The sequence below is a fragment of the Rhineura floridana genome, chromosome 19 (genome assembly GCF_030035675.1).
Source record: "Rhineura floridana isolate rRhiFlo1 chromosome 19, rRhiFlo1.hap2, whole genome shotgun sequence".
In the NCBI taxonomy this organism is placed as follows: domain Eukaryota; kingdom Metazoa; phylum Chordata; class Lepidosauria; order Squamata; family Rhineuridae; genus Rhineura; species Rhineura floridana.
The window spans coordinates 21,324,907-21,345,136 of NC_084498.1; the positions used below are offsets into that span (position 1 = coordinate 21,324,907).

The 20,230-nt window shown below is 47.2% G+C and overlaps 2 protein-coding genes across 2 annotated transcripts; both read right to left on the bottom strand.

Annotated features, from left to right (window-relative positions):
- Nucleotides 1-749: 749 nt before the first annotated feature.
- Nucleotides 750-8,905, bottom strand: CHCHD10 (coiled-coil-helix-coiled-coil-helix domain containing 10). The gene is made up of 4 exons (XM_061602573.1): nucleotides 8,654-8,905; nucleotides 2,559-2,781; nucleotides 2,115-2,265; nucleotides 750-1,037 (listed from the first exon to the last, which is right to left on the bottom strand). The coding sequence occupies exons 1-4, from the start codon at nucleotides 8,698-8,700 to the stop codon at nucleotides 1,018-1,020; spliced, it is 441 nt and encodes a 146-aa protein (XP_061458557.1). The 5' UTR covers nucleotides 8,701-8,905; the 3' UTR covers nucleotides 750-1,017.
- A 2,381-nt stretch (nucleotides 8,906-11,286) lies between these two features.
- Nucleotides 11,287-19,770, bottom strand: LOC133373182 (phosphatidylethanolamine-binding protein 1-like). The gene is made up of 4 exons (XM_061602571.1): nucleotides 19,531-19,770; nucleotides 15,395-15,504; nucleotides 13,994-14,094; nucleotides 11,287-13,238 (listed from the first exon to the last, which is right to left on the bottom strand). Exons 1-4 carry the CDS (start codon nucleotides 19,663-19,665, stop codon nucleotides 13,021-13,023), a joined length of 564 nt encoding a protein of 187 aa, XP_061458555.1. The 5' UTR covers nucleotides 19,666-19,770; the 3' UTR covers nucleotides 11,287-13,020.
- Between the last annotated feature and the right edge of the window lie 460 nt (nucleotides 19,771-20,230).

Genomic DNA, 20,230 nt, shown 5'->3' on the forward strand with positions numbered 1-20,230 from the left:
CACCAGTGGGGCATACTTCCAAGTAAACACAGAATTGCACCATTGCAGACTGGGCCCTTCCCATCACATGTAGTCAGAAAGAAGCGGGTCCTTTGTCCAGAGACAGTCAACATGGTACTCTCCAGATGTTAATAAACTACCACCCACTACTGAGCCAAGATTGGTATGAATTTACAAAGGCCTGGTCTACTTAGGTCCAGAGTACCTAAGGGAATACCTGAACCCTTATATCTCAGCCTGATCACTGAGATTATCTGCTGGAGCATCATTGGTCATCCCAAGTTGGCGAGGCTCATCTGACAACTAGTAAAACTCAAGCCTTTATTGTCACTGGCCCAGTCCTGTGGAATACTCTGCCAACACAGATTCAGCAGGCACCTTCCGCTCCGATCGTTATACGCCTGCTGAAAATCTTTGTATGTCACCAGGCTTACGCAGGCAACTGAGACACTATCTTCTGGCAATAGTTAATGATTGCCGATTGTACATTTTTATATGTTTTAATTCCATGTTTATATATGTTGTAAACGGCTTCATTTTTTTTTTAATGAAGACCAATATCAAAATATTTTTATAGATAAATAAATCAGCCCCAGCAAGCACAATCCACAGTTAGGCACGATGGGAGTTGTAGTCCGACAACATCTGGAGGACACCACATTAGCTACTCCTGGGTCCCATCACATTAAAGTAAACTGAGGTGTGTACGTTGTGCTTTGATCAATGGAAACGTACAGACAAGTTCTAGGTTAAAATAAAACCATCTCCTTTTATTGCACAATTCTTTGCACGAAGTCAAGTGGTGCCTGGATTCTAAAAGCTACTCTCTCAAGAACGTCAGCTAGAATTCTCCCTGCTCGCTGACGGACGACTGAGAACAGCACTAAAGAGGTTTAGCATTGATCAGGTTGGATCCCTTGCCCCTGTCATTCACTGGTCACTAGCCCTTCCAGTCCCCTCGGATTTACGGCTCTCTTCACGTTCTTATGATTTTGTTGCATTAGTGCAAAGATTTCCTCACAAGAGGGAAGCAACACCTGGAAAAAGAAAGAATAGGGTCCGTCTTAGCAGAGAGCAAATAGTCACTGCCATTGTCTCCTAGTCACTATGGGGAAGGGTCGTCGCTCAGCGGCACAGCACCAGCTTTGCACACAGAAGGTCCCCGGTTCAATCCCGGCATCTCTAGGTAGGGCTGGGAGAGAGACTCCTTGCCTGAAGCCCTGGAATGCCGCAGCTTCCGATCTTTGGGGAGGAGCCACAGCTCAATGGTAGAGCCCTTGCTTTGCATGCAGAAGGTCCCAGGTTCAAGCCCCGGCATCTCCAGGTAGGGCTAGGAAAGACTTCTACGTCTATAACGGAAGAGCCATCGCTCAGCGGCAGAACATCTGCTTTGCACGCCCAGGTTCAATCCCCTGACAGCTTTTCCAAGGAGGGACGGGAAACACCCTCGCCCGAAATCCTGGAGAGCCACTGCTGGTCAGTGTAGACAGTACTGAAGCAGATGGACCAACGTGCCTGACTCAGTAGCAGGGTTCTAGTAGAAGGAAGCTGATAGGCAGTGTCACCCGTTAGGGCAACTGGGGCACTGCCCCACCAGTCACTGATTGCCTTCAGCCAGCCCTCCACTTGCCCATCTCCTTACTTGCAACACATCTAGGAGATGGCCCTGGCTGTCAGCTTCCTCTTCCTTGTGTTGCCCATTGTAGAACTCAGCAGGGAGGAGAATGGGAACAAAACTAGAATGAGTTGTCTCCATCCATCATTGGCTTTGGCTCCACCTACTGTTGGGCTCCCTGCCTTCCGCCCCACCACTCCCTATGGGCACCAGCCACCACTGGCCAGTGATACCCTCTGGACTAGTTTTAAGTATGAAGGCAGTCAAGTGCGGGCTGGCTGAGGGCAACCAGAGGTTGGTGGGACACTGTCCCATTTGCCATATTGGGCCAGCCTCCGCTGGTTGGACTAAATGATGGGAGTCCCTGTTTACGATCCTATGCTCTTCCACAGCTTCATTAAATTTCAACAGAGTGACAAGGTTCGTGGCCATCTCTCAAACCTCAGCCGAGGGCCAGCTTATGGGAGGCTCCCTTTCGCCTCCACCCCGAAATGCTCACCGTTGTTATACTTGCACTGCTTCAGGGCCTCATTGAAGCCCTCGCACAAGGTCAAGTCGCTCTGGTTTGTAGCGCAGTCAAGGAACTGCTTCATCTCGTAGTGGCAGGGCCCGTACTTGGATTGCTGATAGGCTGGCTGCTGCCTGGACTCCTTCAGATACAAAGAGAGAAGGAATCGTCACAGGTATATAAACTAACATAGCCGGGACAGCCACTTTTCTTGCGCCAAGTCAATCAAGTCAAGCCGGCACCAACTGGGAAGCGGAGAAGGACAATGCAATTTTCTCGCCTGTTGTTTTTTCGAAGACAGATTCCTTCTTTCGTGTGTGTGGTTTGCAGACAGCAAACCTAAATCCTTGTCTTTATTTTTGCATTTATATCCCACTCTACCTCCCAGAAGGAGCCCGGTGTGGCAAGCAAGCAATTCGGCAAATACAGCCTCACCTGGACAGCACTGCTAGCTGGTTTTGCTGGCTCGGAGCTGCTCTCGCCGCTGAATGCCCCAGTGAGGGCGCTGCCAACCACGTGGCCCACGGCGGAGCCCACAGCCACTCCTGCCGCTGTGGTAGCCATCTGGGCCATCAAGCCAGGCTGCTGGGGCTGAGCTGGACTGGCCATCGCTGAAGGGGGAGGGTGAGCCGGGGGATGAGCATGAGATGGTGCTGGGCTGCAGAGAGAGAGAGAGAGAGAACACAAATCAAAACCTTCCCCCCCAAAATGGTGCCTTCTAGTCTTGGACTATGACTCCCATCAGCCCAAATCAGCAAGGCCACTGTTCAAGGATGATGCCAGTTTCACTCCCAAGTGTCTGGAGAGGATCAGGTGAGGGAAGGCTAACGCAGAGAGTCTCCTGTACACCACAACAATGTGAATCAAAACCTTTCACCCGATTTACGCTTCTGCATCGGTAGAGATGCTGAACGAAGCTGCAATAAAATGCACTTGCTTAAGTCTCCACCCTCCTCTCGAGTTCCTCCTCTTTCCCTCAGCTGTTTTGGGAAAGGCCGTAGCTCAGCAACATGCAGAAGTTCCCCGGTTCAATCCCCAGCATCTCCAGGTGGGACTGGGAGAAACCCCAGCCTGAAATCTTGGAGAACCGCTGTTAGCCAGTGAAGTCAATACCGAGTTAGATGAACCAAAAGCCAAACTCAAGGCAGCTGGCCTATGTTCGGATGTTTTGCACAAAAAAGATTTTAGGTTCAAACCTCAATTAAAAAAAAAAAAAAAACACCCCCAGGTTCAACCGCCTCCTTCTGCCTCCGTCGCTTGCTCCAAAATCTCTGAAATATTAAAAAAGATCTTTCGCTGCCTATCCAGCTGCACCACTCTAGATGGATCACAGCCCACTACTGATGCCAGAAGCAGAAGGTTACAAGACAACCTTTTTGTTTACTTATAACCCATCAGGTACCAGCGTTCACTTTCTTTCAAAACATTCAAAAGGCTGACGTTAACAGGAACACTAATTCCAACGGGGTCACGTTGGGATGCTTAGAGGCCTTTGCCACCTACTGCAATGGCATGCAAATACCACACACACAGCAGATTTCTATCCACGACTTGATTTTATGCTGTTGTCAACTGTTTTAATGATGTGAACTGCCCTGGGACCTTTGGGTAAAGGGCAGGCAATAACAACAACAAGACTTCCCCTGCTCACCATCCCAAATCCTTGCAGAGTTACAAATATTGTTTGGGGTTTCCCCAAACCACACCACCGAGTTACAATATTATTATTATTTGATTTATATCCTGCCCTTCCTCCCAGCTGGAGCCCAGGGCGGCAAACAAAAGCACTAAAAACATTAAAACATCATAAAAACAAAAACACATTAAAACAAAACATCTTTCAAAAACGTTACTTAAAAAAAAAAGCTATCAAAACATTTTCTAAGATTAAAAACAGCTGGTATAGCACAGTGGGGAGGGGAGCCTGGCTGGGAGTCCAGAGTCTGTGAGTTCAAATCCCCGCTCGTGTCTCCTGGGCGTCAAGGGCCAGCTAAAGATCACCCCCACAGGGAGTGGCTCAGGGGTGACGTGCCCTGCCACCTGTGCAGCCGTGGGCAAGCGGCATAGTCCCAAGGAGCCCAGTTGCCCCCTGGCTCGCAGTTGCAAAGGGGCTGGCTTGTGCAGCTGTGGCAAGCTGAGCAGGCCTAGCCAACTGGGGAGGACTAGCCTCGGAGGGAGGCAATGGTCAATCCCCTCTGAATACCGCTTATCATGAAAACCCTATTCATAGGGTAGCCATAAGTCGGGATCGACTTGAAGGCAGTCCATTTTTCCAAGATTAATTTTTTTTAAAAAGGTGGTTTAAGAACATATTAAAAAGCAGTTCCTGCACAGATGCATTATAGGCAAAGGTACACAGGAAGGTGCCTTATACTGAATCAGACCATTGGTCCATCTAGCTCAGTGTTGTCCACACTGGCTGGCAGGGACTCTCCAGGGTTTCAGGCAGGGGACAGCCCCAGCTTTACCTGGAGATGCCAGGGGTTGAAGGTGGGACCTTTTGCAAGCAAATCAAATGCTCTGCCACTGAGCTGCGGCCCTTCCCCTGGGCAGTCAAAGAGGACTACGAAACATCCAGAATCTGAGGTCAACCTATGCAATCACCCTATATTTTGCTCATAGGCCAACGCAGCTAATTTGGTTTTGGAGTCATTTGGACAACACCAAATTCATGTTCGGTATTATAAAAATACACACAGAAATAGGAACTAATTTGGTTGGTCCTATTTCTTAGAGTTGTAAAAATACAAGCAGCAGAAAGAGAATGTAAACCAGTCCCACCTTTCTCTATATAAATAACAACAGACACAATCCTTTAGGTAAAAGAAAATAATGTTTACTCATGAATTCTTCATATGTACAGAAACATAGGTTCTAGCTTAGAAGAAAGAAAAATAGTCTCAGTCCATCTTAGTCTTTAGTATGGATGCACTCAGAGAGAGCACCTTGCCATGCGGCCTCTCTCAAAGGTGGATAGATCAGCAATGGAGAATATTTAAAAATCCCCCAGGACAAAGGAGGAGGAAGTCAGGTAAGTAACCCCCACCCATTAGGAAGTTACATCATGGTAAAACAGGTACATGGGATATTCCCCCAAATATCCCTTAAAGGAACATGCAACATTTGCCTACTCCAACAATTCAGCCATGCAAGAGTAAGACCTAAACTGCAATGAGAGGTTTTTATACCACCCACAGACTGGAGTTTATTCTCCAAGGATACATTCCCTCCAATCTGCTGCTTATCTTTATTTACGAGTTTCAGAATCTATGTCACTCTGTGTTCAGAGGATGTAACTGAGCAGAGTACTGAAGGAGGTAATAAAATATAATGCAAATCGTAAGTAAATAAAGCTGTCTAATTCAGAACATGAGGGTCCCGCTGGATCAGGACAAAAACCCACCTGGTCCAGCACACTGCTGTCACAGTGGGCAACCTGACGCTCCAGTGGGAAGCCCACAAGCCGGCCCCGAGGGCAACAGCAACTCTCCCCACCTGTGATTCCCTGCCACAGGTATTCAGACACTGAACACTCACAATACTGGAGGCTGTATATAGCCATCATGAGTTACCAGTCACTGATAGACTTATCCTCCATGAGTTTGTCTAATCTCCTTTTAAAGCCGTCTGAGTTAGCCATTGCTACATCTTGTGACAGCAACAATGAACATCCATTTAAAAAAAAAATCTAGTGCAAACCACCTTCCATTTTTTTAAAGCTCAGTAGATGGCCTAAAATTATTTTCAAGCTTTACTAATATAAAGGTTCACATATAACCAACAAGCCTGGAAATCTCTGTTGTCATGGAAGGGTTTGCAGGGCATAAAAGGCATATTATTAGGTTCCACATAACTTTGCTATGAAAGTCCTCCATTGATCTCACAGGAAACATCTTAATTTCTGTCTATCAGTTATCATTTGGAGAAGGGCCATAGCTCAGCGGCAGAACATCTGTCTTGCATGCAGAAGGTTCCCGGTTCAGTCCAAAGCATCTCTGTATAGGGCTGGGATAAACTCCCTGCCTGAAACTCTGGGGAGCTTCTGCCAGTCAGTGTAGACAATACTGAGCTAGGCAGACCAATGGTCTGACCTGGTATAAGGCAGCTTCCTATGCAAGCCCTGGGGATGGGTCGTAGCTCAGTGGCAGAGCTTCTGCCTTGCATGCAGAAGGCTCCAGATTCAATCCCCCCGATGGCATCTCTAGGTAGGGCTGGGAGAGACCCCTGACTGAAATCCTGGAGAGTCACTGCCAGTCCGTGTTGACAGTACTGAGCTAAGAGGAGCAATGGTCTGACTCAGTACCTTGCACCTGTCATTAAGTGAAAGAGGTCAGCCGTGCAACACCTGGCAGTCATACGGGCCGTAGCTCAGTGGCAGAGCATCTGCCTTGCATGCAGAAGGCCCCAGGTTCAATCCCCCCGATGGCATTTCTAGGTAGGGCTGGGAGAGACCCCTGACCGAAACCCAGGACAGCCCCTGCCAGTCAGTGTAGGCAATACTGAGCTAGATAGTCCAACAGTCTGACTCTGTGTAAGTCAGCTTCCCATGTTCCTGTACCCTCACCTCTTAGAATACAATCCCCTCAAGGCACTTTCATGCCTTCAAGGAGCAACAAAAAGAATATAGGAGGTGAGTGGGAAAATCTAACAACGTGATTACCAGGGAAAGCAGAGATTGTGGAAACATACCTTTAGAATGTTCCAGAAAGGGCACTCTGCAAAGTCAACCCCCCCACACACACACACTTTTTAAAAAGAAAGAAAGATCATTATTGCCAACAGGCCAGTTGTTATCTCTTAGCCTAACCTACCTAACAGGGTTGTTGTGAGAAAACAAAATGGAGAGGAGAGGAGACAGGTCACCCTGAGGCATTTAGAGAGAACGATTATAACAGTAATAAAATAAATACAGAAATAAATAAATGTGAATTGCCTCTGAGCATATTTTATTTGCTATTGCATTTATACCCCATCTTTCCTCCAGGCAGCTCAAGGTGGTAGTGCATGATTCTCCTTCTCATTTTATTCTCATAACATCCCTGTGAGGTAGGTTAGGCCGTGTGACAGCGGGTAGCCCAAGGTCACCCAGCAAGCTTCATGTCTGAGTGGAGATTTGAACCCTGTTCTTCCAAGCCCTAGTCCAAAAGTCAAACCACTATGCCACACTGCCTCTGTATCTACCAATGGATTTTGCTTCCCTCTTTTGCTGCTGCAGTTACCAGGGAAGGGAGAGACTACAAAATGTAACTATAGAATGTTCCAGAAGGGGCACTCTGCAGAGACGAAAAACAAAGCATCCACTTTTTTTAAAAAAAGAAATATCATTGTTGCGAATAAGCCAGCTGTTATCTCTTAGCCTAACCTACGTAATAGGGTTGCTGTGAGAGAAAAACGGAAGGGAAAGGAAGTCACCTTGAGATACTTCGAGCAGAAAAAGGCTATACAAGTAATAAAATTAATAAATATGAATTGCCTCAGGGTGCATTTTATTTGTTATTGCATTTATATTCCTCCAGTGAGCTCAAGGCAGTAGTATACGCTTCTCCCCCTCCCATTTTTATCCTCTCAACAGCCCTGTGAGGTAGGTTAGGCTGAGTGACAGTGAGTAGCCCAAGGTCATCCAGCAATAGGGTTGCCAGGTTCAGGGCCTGAGACTGATCCTGTATCTTTAGGAGAAGAGAAAGTCAGCCAGGTGCAGGTGTTCTTGCAACACTGTAATGGGAAAAACCACAAGGTGGAATTCTCCCTTCCCTCTGCACAACTTTTAAAGATACAGAAGACCTCTTGGTTGCCAGGCCCGGCCTCCAAGTGGTCTTCTGTACTTTTAAAAGTTGTGCAGGGGGGAGAATTCCACCTTGTGGTTTTTCCCATTATAGTGTTGCAAGAACACCTGCACTTGGCTGACTTTCTCTTCTCCTCTAGAATGCTGAGTGTCTGTTAGGAGGTGGGAGATGGAGATTCAGGAGTGGAATGGAATGGGGCATCCTGGAAAGGTCATGGCTGGCTGGAACACTGAACAGGAGCACTCCACGCCGCAACATTTTGTTGCAGGTCCTGCTGGTTCATTCGGTTAACTACCCAAATGAAGGATGCGGGCCTGGCAACCAAGAGGTCTTCTGTATCTTTAAAAGTTGTGCAGGGGGGAGAATTCTACCTTGTGGTTTTTCCCATTATAGTGTTGCAAGAACACCTGCACTTGGCTGACTTCTCCTAAAGATACAGGATCAGTCTCAGGCCATGGACCTGGCAACCCTACCCAGCGAGCTTCATGGCTGACTGGGGATTTGAACCCTGGTCTTCCAAGTCCTAGCCCAAAAGGCAAACCCCTACACCACACTGCCTCTGCCGATGGATTTTCCTTCCCTCCTGGTCCGAGGCAGGGGTCGATTTTTCCAGGCGAGAGAGACAGAGAGAGTGTGACCTCAATAAAAACATCATTTGCCCTTGCAACTAACTCTTGCTTTGGAAACGAGGCACTTTCTAAAAGGGGTGACCTCGCCAGCCTCGCTGCTGAGATCCGGCACGCATACCTCGCCACAGTCGCCCGGGATCCCACGCTCCTGCTGCCCCTGGGCATGCTGACCCTGAATCTGTTGCACCCGCTCCGCTCCGCTCCGCTGCTGCTGCTGCTGCTGCTGCTGCTGCTGCCGCCGCCGCCGCCGCCGCTGGCTTGCTAGCTAAAGGCAAGCCGATTCTCCTTGAACTCGATCGCTGCGCAGCTGGTTTCAAGAACGGAACCCACGTGGCCCTGAAAAGGTTAAACTGCATTCGGAACTAGGCGCAGCCGCGCAGCCAATGAAATCGTTGCCCCTCTTCTTGCCCATGCTCGTTCGGGAGACATTTGCCCCGCCCCTTTACCTGCACGTGATATACCCATGGTGCTAAAAAAAAAAAGGGTAGAGGAGCAATATATTGTAAAACTGTGTTTGTATACGGAATCTTTTTTTTTTATCTATGAGAGTTTTTAACTGTATATAGGGAATTGCTTGTACGTATGAAGTTGTTTTTAATTTTTGTGTGCGTGGTTGATTCACTGCGAAATCGCTGCGAGATTTTTTTTTTATGGGAAGCGATTCACAAAGGGCACCAAATAAATCAATGTGCAGTTTTTACTTTTCTTTTTTAGCTATTAAACGTGCCTGGCCCGGTGGTCACGTTGTTTTCTGCAAAACAAGAAAAACGCCGCAGGGAAAAAAGCCATAGTAATGCAGTCCATTATCTTCATATTAAAGGAGGGGGGACATGACTTACATCAGGACTGCCAGGTAGTCCACATTTAACTTTGCAGATTAAAAGCGGGTCTGCTGAGGCCTGTTTAGATATCCAAAAATCCCTCCCCCAAAAATCATTTTCTTTCTTCCTGTTTTGTTAAAGCTTTTTTATTAGTTTGCTTTTTTCCAGATATCAAAGATAATGCAATACAACAGTTAACATCTGGCTGCAGTTAGGGGCAATCGAAACTACAGTTTCAGGCCACCTCTTCTCCCAAATGTAGCAACTAGGCTACAATCCTAAGCACGCTTACCAGGTAGGAGAGCAATTGTCCCTCTGCAATTTGTAGGACTTACTTCCGAGTAGACATGACACCACACCAAAGCCCTCCTTCAGCTCCATCGACTTGCAGGTGAAGTGCTTTTACAGCAGCAGTTTCAAAGGCTCATACTTCAATCAACAAGCCCCACAGAAAACACAACTGGGGCATTCTGCTTTATTTCCCACCTTTCCTCCGAGGAGCTCAAGGTGACGCACGTGGTTCTCCCCCCCCCCCCTCATTTAATCCTTACAACAACCTTGTGAGGTGGGTTAGGCTGAGTGACAGTGACTGGCCCAAGGTCACCCAGTAAACTTCAGGGCTGAGTAGAGATTCAAACCCTGGTCTCCTAGAGACCCCTTTTCCCCATACAAACTATTCCTAGGGCAGGATTGATTGATAAGCCACTCTGAAAATTGTAGCTCTGTGAAGGGGTCTCCTAACTCTTAGTACCCTTAAACAAACTACATTTCCCAGGATTCTTTGGGGGAAGTTATGATTTTAAAGTGGTATAATAGTGCTTTAAGTGTATGGCATAAATGCAGCCTGATGTGCATGCATGCAAATGTCATGTTGTCCTGACTGTCCTAGCAGATTCCTAGAGGTCCCACCTCATCGCCGAAACCACATGGCAGATATTACTTTCTTTTCTGCCTCCATGTCAGGCACCAAGATTGCTGGTAACTATTACGCAATCAGCAAGAGACACCTTGAAAGCACATAGCCTTGAACTTCTTCAATGGTTCCTATCTGTGCCTATGCAGGTATACCAGTTAAAAAAAGAAAGTCCTTCCGTCTTTGAATGTGTTACTTGTGCTGTCCTCTGCATCCAGCTTCCTCCTGAATGTCTGCATCTTAACAAAGACCAGTCAGAACTACAATAAAATGTTGCAGCATGAAATGCAAGTATGTCATTTTTGATTTCTCTCAATATTTTTCTTGCTGTCTAAAAGTCCTCATGAAAGTCCATTAGCATTTGAGTCCAAATCCCTCCTAATATGCCTATTTTTATACGCAATTGTAGCTAATGTACCCACTTTTGCAATTTTCCTTAATTAAATGCATTTTTGTATGCTGTTTTCACAAATGGGCTCCTTCTGGAAGGGCAGGGACATAAAATTAATAAATGAATTAATATAAGCGTTTATATCCATGCTTTACCCATTATATGCATTTTTGTATAGATTACACAGCTGAAAAACTGCACTACAACATTTGGCTAGGTGCAAATTTTAAAATGTTTCAGTTTGCATAGCTTTGGATAGTGTGAATTAGGCGAGTTCACCTTTAATTGTGAACTGATTTTCTCCATCCCTGCATAGATTTCTGTATGTTCTCCTCGCTGGGCTCCACTCTTCCATTTAGCCTACAAACACACACACTAAATAATTTGCATACTTCTGCAACCTTGGAAACCAGAGTGGGTCTATAGGGGATTTTAAGTAGAAGGGCTTGTCACCCATCCAAAAAGAAATCCCAGAAAACTTTATTGTAATACTCACTGCCAACTATTCTGAAAGAGAAAGTCAGGGCCTCCTCTCATTTCAGAAGCATCAATACTTGCTGGTCCGTCCATCAGGTTTGCCTTTGCAAAGCGTGGGTGGGTAAGAACGGCAATAAAAACAACCACTATCACTTCTAAGCTTTTAATGCAAAGTTCCAAACAAGAACAGCGCACGAATGCACAAACCACAGCCCCTTGTCAACAGAGAGCTGCAAATGCAGGTGACAGTGTGTGTACAGAAAGATCTCCAGCAACATCAAAACACCTGACATAAAGAGGTTAAGTGCAACATTTTGTGGGAGAGGGGAAGCGGAGAAACATTTCCTAATCTATATGTAACATTGACAAAATGAAAGAGAAGGTGGTGAGGAACCTCATCAACAATCCATCGCTAACAAAGAAACGGGCCTTTCTAAGCCTCCTAGGTAGTTGCGAGAAGGTTGAGATCTTTGAGATTCGAAAAGAAAGCGACCTAAGCATTGGACCAGAGCTCAAGGGGAGCTACCTTCCGGTATCACGGCATCCTACCACAAACTACGGAGGCATCTCAGGGGATGGTTTCTCTTTAACCACACACACTCAACCCTATAATGCAGGTGTGGGGGAAACTTTGCCTCTCCAGACGTTGCAGAACTACAACTCCCATCATCCCTGGCCACTGGCCATGCTTGCTGGGGCTGACGGAGATTGTAGTTCCCCACGCCTGCTACAATGCTTGGAAGCATTTCATATGCCGCCACTGCGGTGGGGTGACTGTCAAGGAGCTGGCACTGCCGAGCCCTTGCTGCGGCCCACATTTTGGCAAAGGATCCACCCGTTGCAGTTTAGCGCATCAATTAAAATAGTGCTCGTGGCTTTGTGTTGCAAGAAAAAAGGGACAGCAAGCGGTCCCCACTTAACAAAATTTCACTCCACGCAAATTTCAGAGTTTGTCGGAAATTTAGACTAGCTAAGAAGCTGGATTGTTCCTTGTTACAGGCCCAGGCCAAATGTGTGAATATTTGCAAGTTCAGCCCAATTTTTAATCGGGGGAAGGGAAAGCAATGAAAAAAATAAAAAAGGGGGGTAACTGCCTTTCCTCTTTGTATTTCAAGGATGTGGAGGGAAATTTTGATGACGGCCCTAAACTCACCAGCATGATCCCAGCCCAGTTGTACTGCTAGCCGCCATGTTTAAATCCCCAGAAGCCCCCCAAATTTATGTTACAAAGTAATGTTGCTCTGCAAAATGCCACACGATATTTTTGCAAACCCGCAATCAGGGCTGCAAAAGGGTCATTTTGCGACAGTCATTTTCGCTAACAAATTACCAAGCCTCTGACTGCCCTCCCCCCCTAGACACTATCCTTTCAGTTTTAATCTTGTATATTGACCTTTTTATCTTCTGATATTTTGTTTAATTGTATTTTGTTTTTGTTTTTTTCTGTAGGTTATATATGCTTTGTGATCTTATTATTACGATGTATGTATTTTATTCTATGCTGTTTGCCGCCCTGAGAGCTATTTGCTATGGGCGGGATATAAATGCAACAAAATAAAATAAATAAATATCCAGTGTAGCCAACCATCTTGCCAAACCAACAGGATGTGTCCCCATGTGAGCATCAGGAGCAGCGGGGGGGGTCACTGTTAGTCTTCAAACCAACTTAATACCAACTTACTACTACAGGAGATGGGTGTTCTAGGATAGCCTTCAAGCCTTGGGTCTCCAGATGTTGTTGGACTACCACCACACCCAGCCAGTTTAGCCAACCGTCAGGAATGATGGGCGTTGTAGTCCAACAACATCTGGAGACCCAAGGTTGAAGAACTCTGTTCTAGAGGAAAAAATCAGGTCCTGGGGTGGGGTGGAAGAGGCTGGTTTTATTTCCCAGACAATTGCTCATAGAGCTTGGGCACATAGTCATCCCACTCAGCCTGGTAACAGGTGCCCGCCACAGGAGGCCCCAACTTATACTTCTTACGGAAAGTCATCACTTGGAAATTGCCACGTTTGTCCCCGGAGCGGTTGCCGAGGATGGGTTCTTTGCATTTCAGCTCCTGTGGCTGCTCGTAGATAAGCCACACATAGCGATGGAGGCCTGGAGATCAAACAAAAGTGATCAAGAACCTCCCTTTGCCAGATGCACCCAACCCACAAACATATACAAAGGATCCTGTTTTTAGGAACGTAGGAAGCTGCCTTATACCAAGTCAGAGCACTGGTCCATCCTTTGGGAGAAAAGCACCAACGCATGTCAGAAGCCACCTGAACCAGTGGGTGGTGATAGACAGTGGGCAGTGATAGACAGAAAGGCAACCTATTCTTCCCTCTGCTAATTGCTCCTCTAAGGCGTTTATTGTTTTTGCAAGCTTTGCTCCTCCCTTCTCGTCCTGTCTTTGTTCTTAGTTAATAAGTAGTGGTGGCATGGCTGTTTCAGCATGCATAACTTTACTTCTTTGTATTAATAAACCTTAAGTTCCTTTATTCTTTCAGCTACCAGTTTTAACAGATCAGTTACTTCTGCACTCCACTGCAATATTTATCTACCAAATAGCCTAGTGCCATCTAGCTCAACAATGTCTACAATGAGTGGCAGCAGCTCTCCAGGTTTTCAGACATGGAGCCTATTTCCAGCCCCACCTGGAGATTCCAGAGATTTAATCTGGGAGCTTCTGTACACAAATCAGTGCTCTACCGCTCAGGCTACCCAAATGACAGGTCTGGGTGTTGCCTAAAAGGGGTAACTAAATTGAGTCAAGAGAGTCAACAAATCCTGCCTGAAAGTCACAGTGCCAGCATGAACACATGAAAAAAACAGAAGAACAGCCATCAAGGCCGCCACTGGTTGCCTACCTGTCCCTTTAGGTGGTCCGGATCCAACGTAGTCCGACAGGACACAGCCACTGCTGATATCGTTGCCTTTCATATTGGTCACCAGGTAGTGGTGCCACTCCCTAGAAGACCAAGCAGATATGCCTCAGTTTCCTCAGATTAGATCTTGCAGCAATGCTCAGAATTAGAATCAGGTGTCAGCTTATGTGAAGTCAGGCCTGGGTGATCTCTGACCCACGATGACTCTTGAGCCCAGCTCTGCATTAGCCCCACAAAAAGGACGGCTTTTACCGTATGCTGAAGACACACCTCTTCCCCCCGGCCTTTGACAGTTAAGGTAGTTTGTCTCCTCTCCCAAGGTGGGACAAAGAAGGACGGATCAGGAAATTAAGTCAGCAACCACAGGAATATCAGTCTAGCACCTGAAGGAAGGTCAGCACAGGTCAGGGCTGCATTATAACTTTTGTGGGCCCTAGGCACTTTTGCCTTCGTGGGCCCCTTCCTCCACAATAATATCAATATTAAAAAATATTTTTGGTATAACTTTAAATACTGCAACAATTTAGTTTTTTCTGTTTTAGGCAAAATTTAATAGATTTTTGTGGGCCCTAAAAAAATCATTTTTTTCTGATGTGAGAAAAAAATTAAATGATTTTCTTCAACCCTAAAAGTTTGTTTTCTCCCGATTTTAAAAAAAAATTAAAACATTTCCGTGCGCCCCTAAAAGTATCGTAAGCCCTAGGCACTGTGCCTAATGGATAAGTCGGCCGTGGTTGGGTCAGAAAGTCTAGGAAGCACGGAGGTTCCCCTCTCTGTCTCCCCTTCCACAAGAACAGCCTGTTGGACTAGACCAGTGGTCCATTTAATCCAGTGTCCTGTTCTCAAGGCAGCCAACCAGATGTCTGTTATGGGAAGCCCGCAAGCAAGACGTGAGCGCAACAACACTCTCCCCTCCTGCGGTTTCCAGCAACTGGTATTCAGAAGCGTACTGCTTCCAACCGTGGAGGCAGAATGTAGCCCTCCTGAGTAGTAGTCACTGATAAGTCTTATCCTCTATGAATTTGCCTAATCTTTTTTGGAAGCTGTCCCAGTTGATGGCCATTGCTGCGTCTTCTGGGAGTGAATTCCATAGCTCAGCTATGTGCTATGTTCTTTCTTTTGTCTGTCTTGAATCTCCCAACATTCAGCTTCCCGTGCAAACCCACCAGCCTCTCAATACAAGCTGAGCTGCATCCCAACGTTTCCAACAGTTGTAACCCACCCGGGGCCTTTTGGTGAAAGATGGGCCACCAATCGTCTACAAACACAAAGAAAAAACACTGCGCCTCTTTCCTGCAACTTCTGGTTTTCCTTCCCAGGTCAAACACAGCATGGAAGCTCAAGACCGTTCTGTGCGGCTCAAACTCCAACAACCTCCCTCACCTGAACTTTGGGTTTTTCCTGCTTGGCGCATCCGGGTCAGTAAGCACCAAGGTATAGAGTTTGTCTGGGTCACAGCCATCCCACTCGATGCTCGTCGGCGGATTCTTAACCTGCCAAAACAAAATCCCAAGAAGTTTATAATCCATTAAAAAAGGAAAACAAAAAAGCATAAAAACTCAAAGCCTTCCTCATCATTCATCCATGAAAGATGCCTTTACCTGGTCACATCAGTACTTAAGATGCCAACATTTCTCCCCCGGAGACCTTCTGTGCCTTTGGCAGCTGTGTGACAGGCAGACATTTAAGAGGTAAAGCTTTTCCTTGGTAAGCTTCATATCCATGCAATTAAAAAAAAACCCTGCTCCCTAGATTTCTGCTTGTCAGACAAATGCTTAAATTGCAGAACCCATATCAAGGGAGGGGGAAACAGTGCCCACCCTGGTGCCTTCAAGTTGTATTGGACTACAATGCCTGTCACCCCTAACCACTAGCCATGCTGGCTGGGGCCAACAGGAGCTGTGTCCCAAAACATTTAGACGGTAACCAGGTTGGGGAATGCCGTCCATCGAACCTTAACTATCGACTTGGGTTCCATGCTGCTGTTGACAATGCACAGACAGAGATCACTAAGCTTTCTTGGCAAGGTGTGAAACACAGCCCTGCAGCTGGGTTTCGCCTAGTTGAGGGGTGGGGAAATCTGCAGGCATCCAAATGCTGCCAGATTACCAGTCCTACCATCCCCGATCACAGGCCCTTCTTGGATGGGGCTGATGGGATTCAGAGGGCCACACGTGCCCAACGTTGTCCTAGTACAATGGAAAAGAAGGAGAGATCAGGCTACATTGTATTTGCAGGGATACTGCACTGTTAATTCACTGGGCCCGAGTTCGCCGCTTCTCTCTGGGACAAGGGTTGCAGCTCAGTGCTAAAGCATCTGCTTTGCATGCAGAAGGTCCCTGGTTCTATCCTCGGCATCTCCAAGTAGGGCTGGGAATGTCCCACGCGTGAAACCTTGGAGAGGAGCTGCCACTCACTGTCGAGCCAGATACACCAATGGTCCAACCTGATATAGCGAAGGGCCGTAGCTCAGTGCCAGAGCATATGCTTTGAGTGCAGAAGGTCCCAAGTTTAACCCTCGGCATCTGCTGGTAGGGCTGGGAATACCCCCTGCCTGAAACCCTGCCGCTGCTACTCAGTGTTGGCAATACTGAACTAGATGGACCAACTGTCTCGACTCAGTCTAAGGTAGTTTCCTACGTTCCTAGACATCAAACCAAGAAAAACTGCATAGGCACAGCCACTGAGGCCAAATAAACATGCATTTATTTGATCATGTTTGCAGGCTCACCAGTTCCAAGACCTCAGAAAGAGGTCGTGCATGCCCCCCCCCCCAGATTCAGGATGCCCGCAAAAAAAGCCCATTGGCAGGCCCCCAGCTGTGTGTGTGGGGGGGTCACCTAGCACCTACAAGTCATCATGGGTTCCTATTGGGAGGAACGGCGGGATATAAATCTAATAAATAATAAATAAATTCAGTCCCAACCATCCTGGACCGCTGGCCATGCTGGCTGGGGCCGAAGAGCCCAGCAACACCTGGAAGGTGCCAAGTTAAAGAAGGCTGTCCTTGAGACCGCTCGATCATGGCCGGCAGAACGGAGCAAAGGCCCAAGCTAGACACTGAATTTCAAATTCCCTCGACAGATGAGGAGCTCCGAGGACGAGTCCTTGATGTCCGCCTGGATTTTTCCAGCCTTGGAAATCTCTGCCTCTCTCTCACACACACACTGTAGTCCAATAACATGGGAACTGTAGTCCAACAACATCCAGAGGGGCACAGGTTCTCCATCCCTCCCCGCAGGGCCGGGCAAGAAATTTGATTCAGTTCGCATTTCGAGGCGAATCTATCAAATTCGCACTTTCCGAAACAATACGAGAACCGTAACACAGCCTTCCTTCGAAATTCGCACTTATCCGAATTTTGCAATGCCGTTCTCCCACGAAACGACGCTTGCACAAGTGCGTATGTCGGGGGAAAGTGTGCATAAAAATGCATACATCCGTGAAAAAACAAAGCATGCATTGCACGATGCGAAATGGCTGGCCAAAACGTGCGCACAAGTCAAAACCACCTACAAAAGTGCGTTCATTAGGGGAAATTCACACTGAAGCGCTGGAGAATTTTCAAGAGGATTTTTTCAAACAAAATAGCAAAATACTGCAGAAATGCAGAGAACTGAATTTAAGACTGGGAAAATGAGAAACTGACAGGACCGAAACTGACAGATCTTTCCATCCTTACTTTCCTGACAGCACCACTCCACAGACAGGTCTCTGTCCCAAGAGACTGGAAATTAAATAACATGCAACCCACCCACCCCAAGTGGGAGAGAGGTTTTTGTCTGCTGCCGTGTTTATTTACAAAGAAAGCCAGGCCATCAATGTTGGAAGGAATAAATGAAGTCATGCCTGATTAAAACCGCATCATGCTGCTTTAAATGCATCGCGAAGATGGGGCCACGCCCTTCCTTCCAAACTGGCGCTCCTCGCTTTTATTCAAGAGGCACATCCAAACCCACAGAGATTTGGCAATGCTCCAGGGCTCCGATTCCTTAGCAACACGGAGTAGCTCCAAACAACCCGGGACTTTGCCCCATGCCATCTGCACACCCGCCCCTGCCGGAGAGGCTGCAGAGGTTCTGGTCGCCTCATCTCAAAAAGGATATTATAGAGTTGGAAAAGGTTCAGAAGAGGGCAACAAGAATGATCAAGGGGATGGAGCGACTCCCTTCCGAGGAAAGGTTGCAGCATTTGGGGCTTTTTAGTTTCGAGAAAAGGCGGGTCAGAGGAGACATGATAGAAGTGTATAAAATTATGCATGGCATTGAGAAAGTGGATAGAGAAAAGTTCTTCTCCCTCTCTCATAATACTAGAACTCGTGGACATTCAAAGAAGCTGAATGTTGGAAGATTCAGGACAGACAAAAGGAAGTACTTCTTTACTCAGCGCATAGTTAAACTATGGAATTTGCTCCCACAAGATGCAGTAATGGCCACCAGCTTGGATGGCTTTAAAAGAAGATTAGACAAATTCATGGAGGACAGGGCTATCAATGGCTACTAGCCATGATGGCTGTGCTCTGCCACCCTAGTCAGAGGCAGCATGCTTCAGAAGACCAGTTGCCGGAACAGGATGCTGGACTGGATGGGCCACTGGCCTGATCCAGCAGGCTCTTATGTTCTTATAACAGGCAGTGCTTCTGGGGCAGAGGTGGTGCCCACCCCCCTTCTCTCAAAGCCAATCCGGCACGCGCTCCGGGGATTCCCAGCAGCCGGGCACCAAAGGAGGAGGCGGGGCAGACCAAGGCCTTTGCAGCCTGCTGCAAACCCCAGCCTATCCCTCGACGTCTATTTCAGGCAGATGCCATATTTGCAACGGTTCTCTTTTTTTGGCAAACTGCCTTGTTAGAAAAAGCGAAAACGGATGAACGGCAAATGAAAGAACTCCATTTTTAAATGCATACAGAGATAGACGCACACCCACCGACCCCCTTCGAACTTGGCATCCCCCCCCCCGTCGCACCCTCCTCCTAAAGCGCGCTTATTCTTCCCTGGATGGGGTGAGAGGAAATGCACTCTGCACAGGTTCCAAGTCCAGCTTTTTTTCTTATTTTTCGCATCTGCTCGCAGCGGTTCCCCTGGACTAGAGAGAGGCCTGGCCTCAAACGTGGGCCTTGCCTCCCTGCTTCTGTCGTTGCAAAAGCAAGACGGTTTATTGTCTGTTTTTGCAAAGAGGGAAGGACAGTACTATCTCTTCCCCATAGAACTGGGGGCTAGGAATGGCGACGATCCCGGACAGCGATTGTTCCTATGACATCGAGCAGAGATGATTTTGAAGGTGATCTTCCTGTTGCATATCGGAGAGACGTGCAAAAGCAAGCACCTCTTTTTACCTTTTTTTTTTTTTTGCGGGAGAGTCAGAACTCTGCAGGGCACTGTGCCCATCGTGCAAAGGATCGGGGGAGATTACATTCTGCAAAGGAAACGTTTTAAAATTTAAATTTAAAAAAGAACCACTCCTTTGCTTATTTCACGGGCAAAGTTTTTGCACGGGAAGGGAGGCCGGCAAGCAACGATTACCTGGGTGGGAGTGAACACTTTCCCCAGCTCATCGATCTCCAGCGCCCCGTAGCTGACCCGCAGATGATACGCCGGCTTCTCCTCTACCTCCGGGAGGCTCAAAGGACCCCCCCAGTCGTCTAGATTCACCGACATCTTTGCGAAGAAGTACGCGCGCGGCCGCCCCACTGTGCTGGCGCTCCGGAACAAATAACACACAGCCGTCCCGTCCAAGCAAACGAATCGCGTAGTAAACGAGTGACAGTCATTTCTTGCAATCCTAGAGGAGGCGGGATTCCTCCTCCTTATTCTCATTGGCTCTTGGTCGAGAGAGGGCGGGACCAGTGGGTGTAAGTGGGTGTACAAGTTGGAGAGATCAGGTTGAAGCCTCTGGAAATGTTATGTAAGAAGGATTAGGGGATCTCACCCCCGGGCACAGTTGTGGCCCTGTAACCGTCTCTGTCTGGCCCTCGATACTTCAGGGTCCTGTCCTAACTCCTGTGAAAGAGGATTGGAGGGTGCATTTTCATTTTTTTAAAAAAGGTGCCACCAATGGATTTGCAGTGCTGATAATTCAAATTAAAATCAATTCTGTTACCTAATCAAGGGACATTTTTGCTAATCAGTGGAAATATTCTAATCACGTAACGGTACAAGTCTGTGCCTGTTTACTTGGAAGTGCATCTGACTGTCTTCAGCAGGGCTTTCTCCCAGATAAATA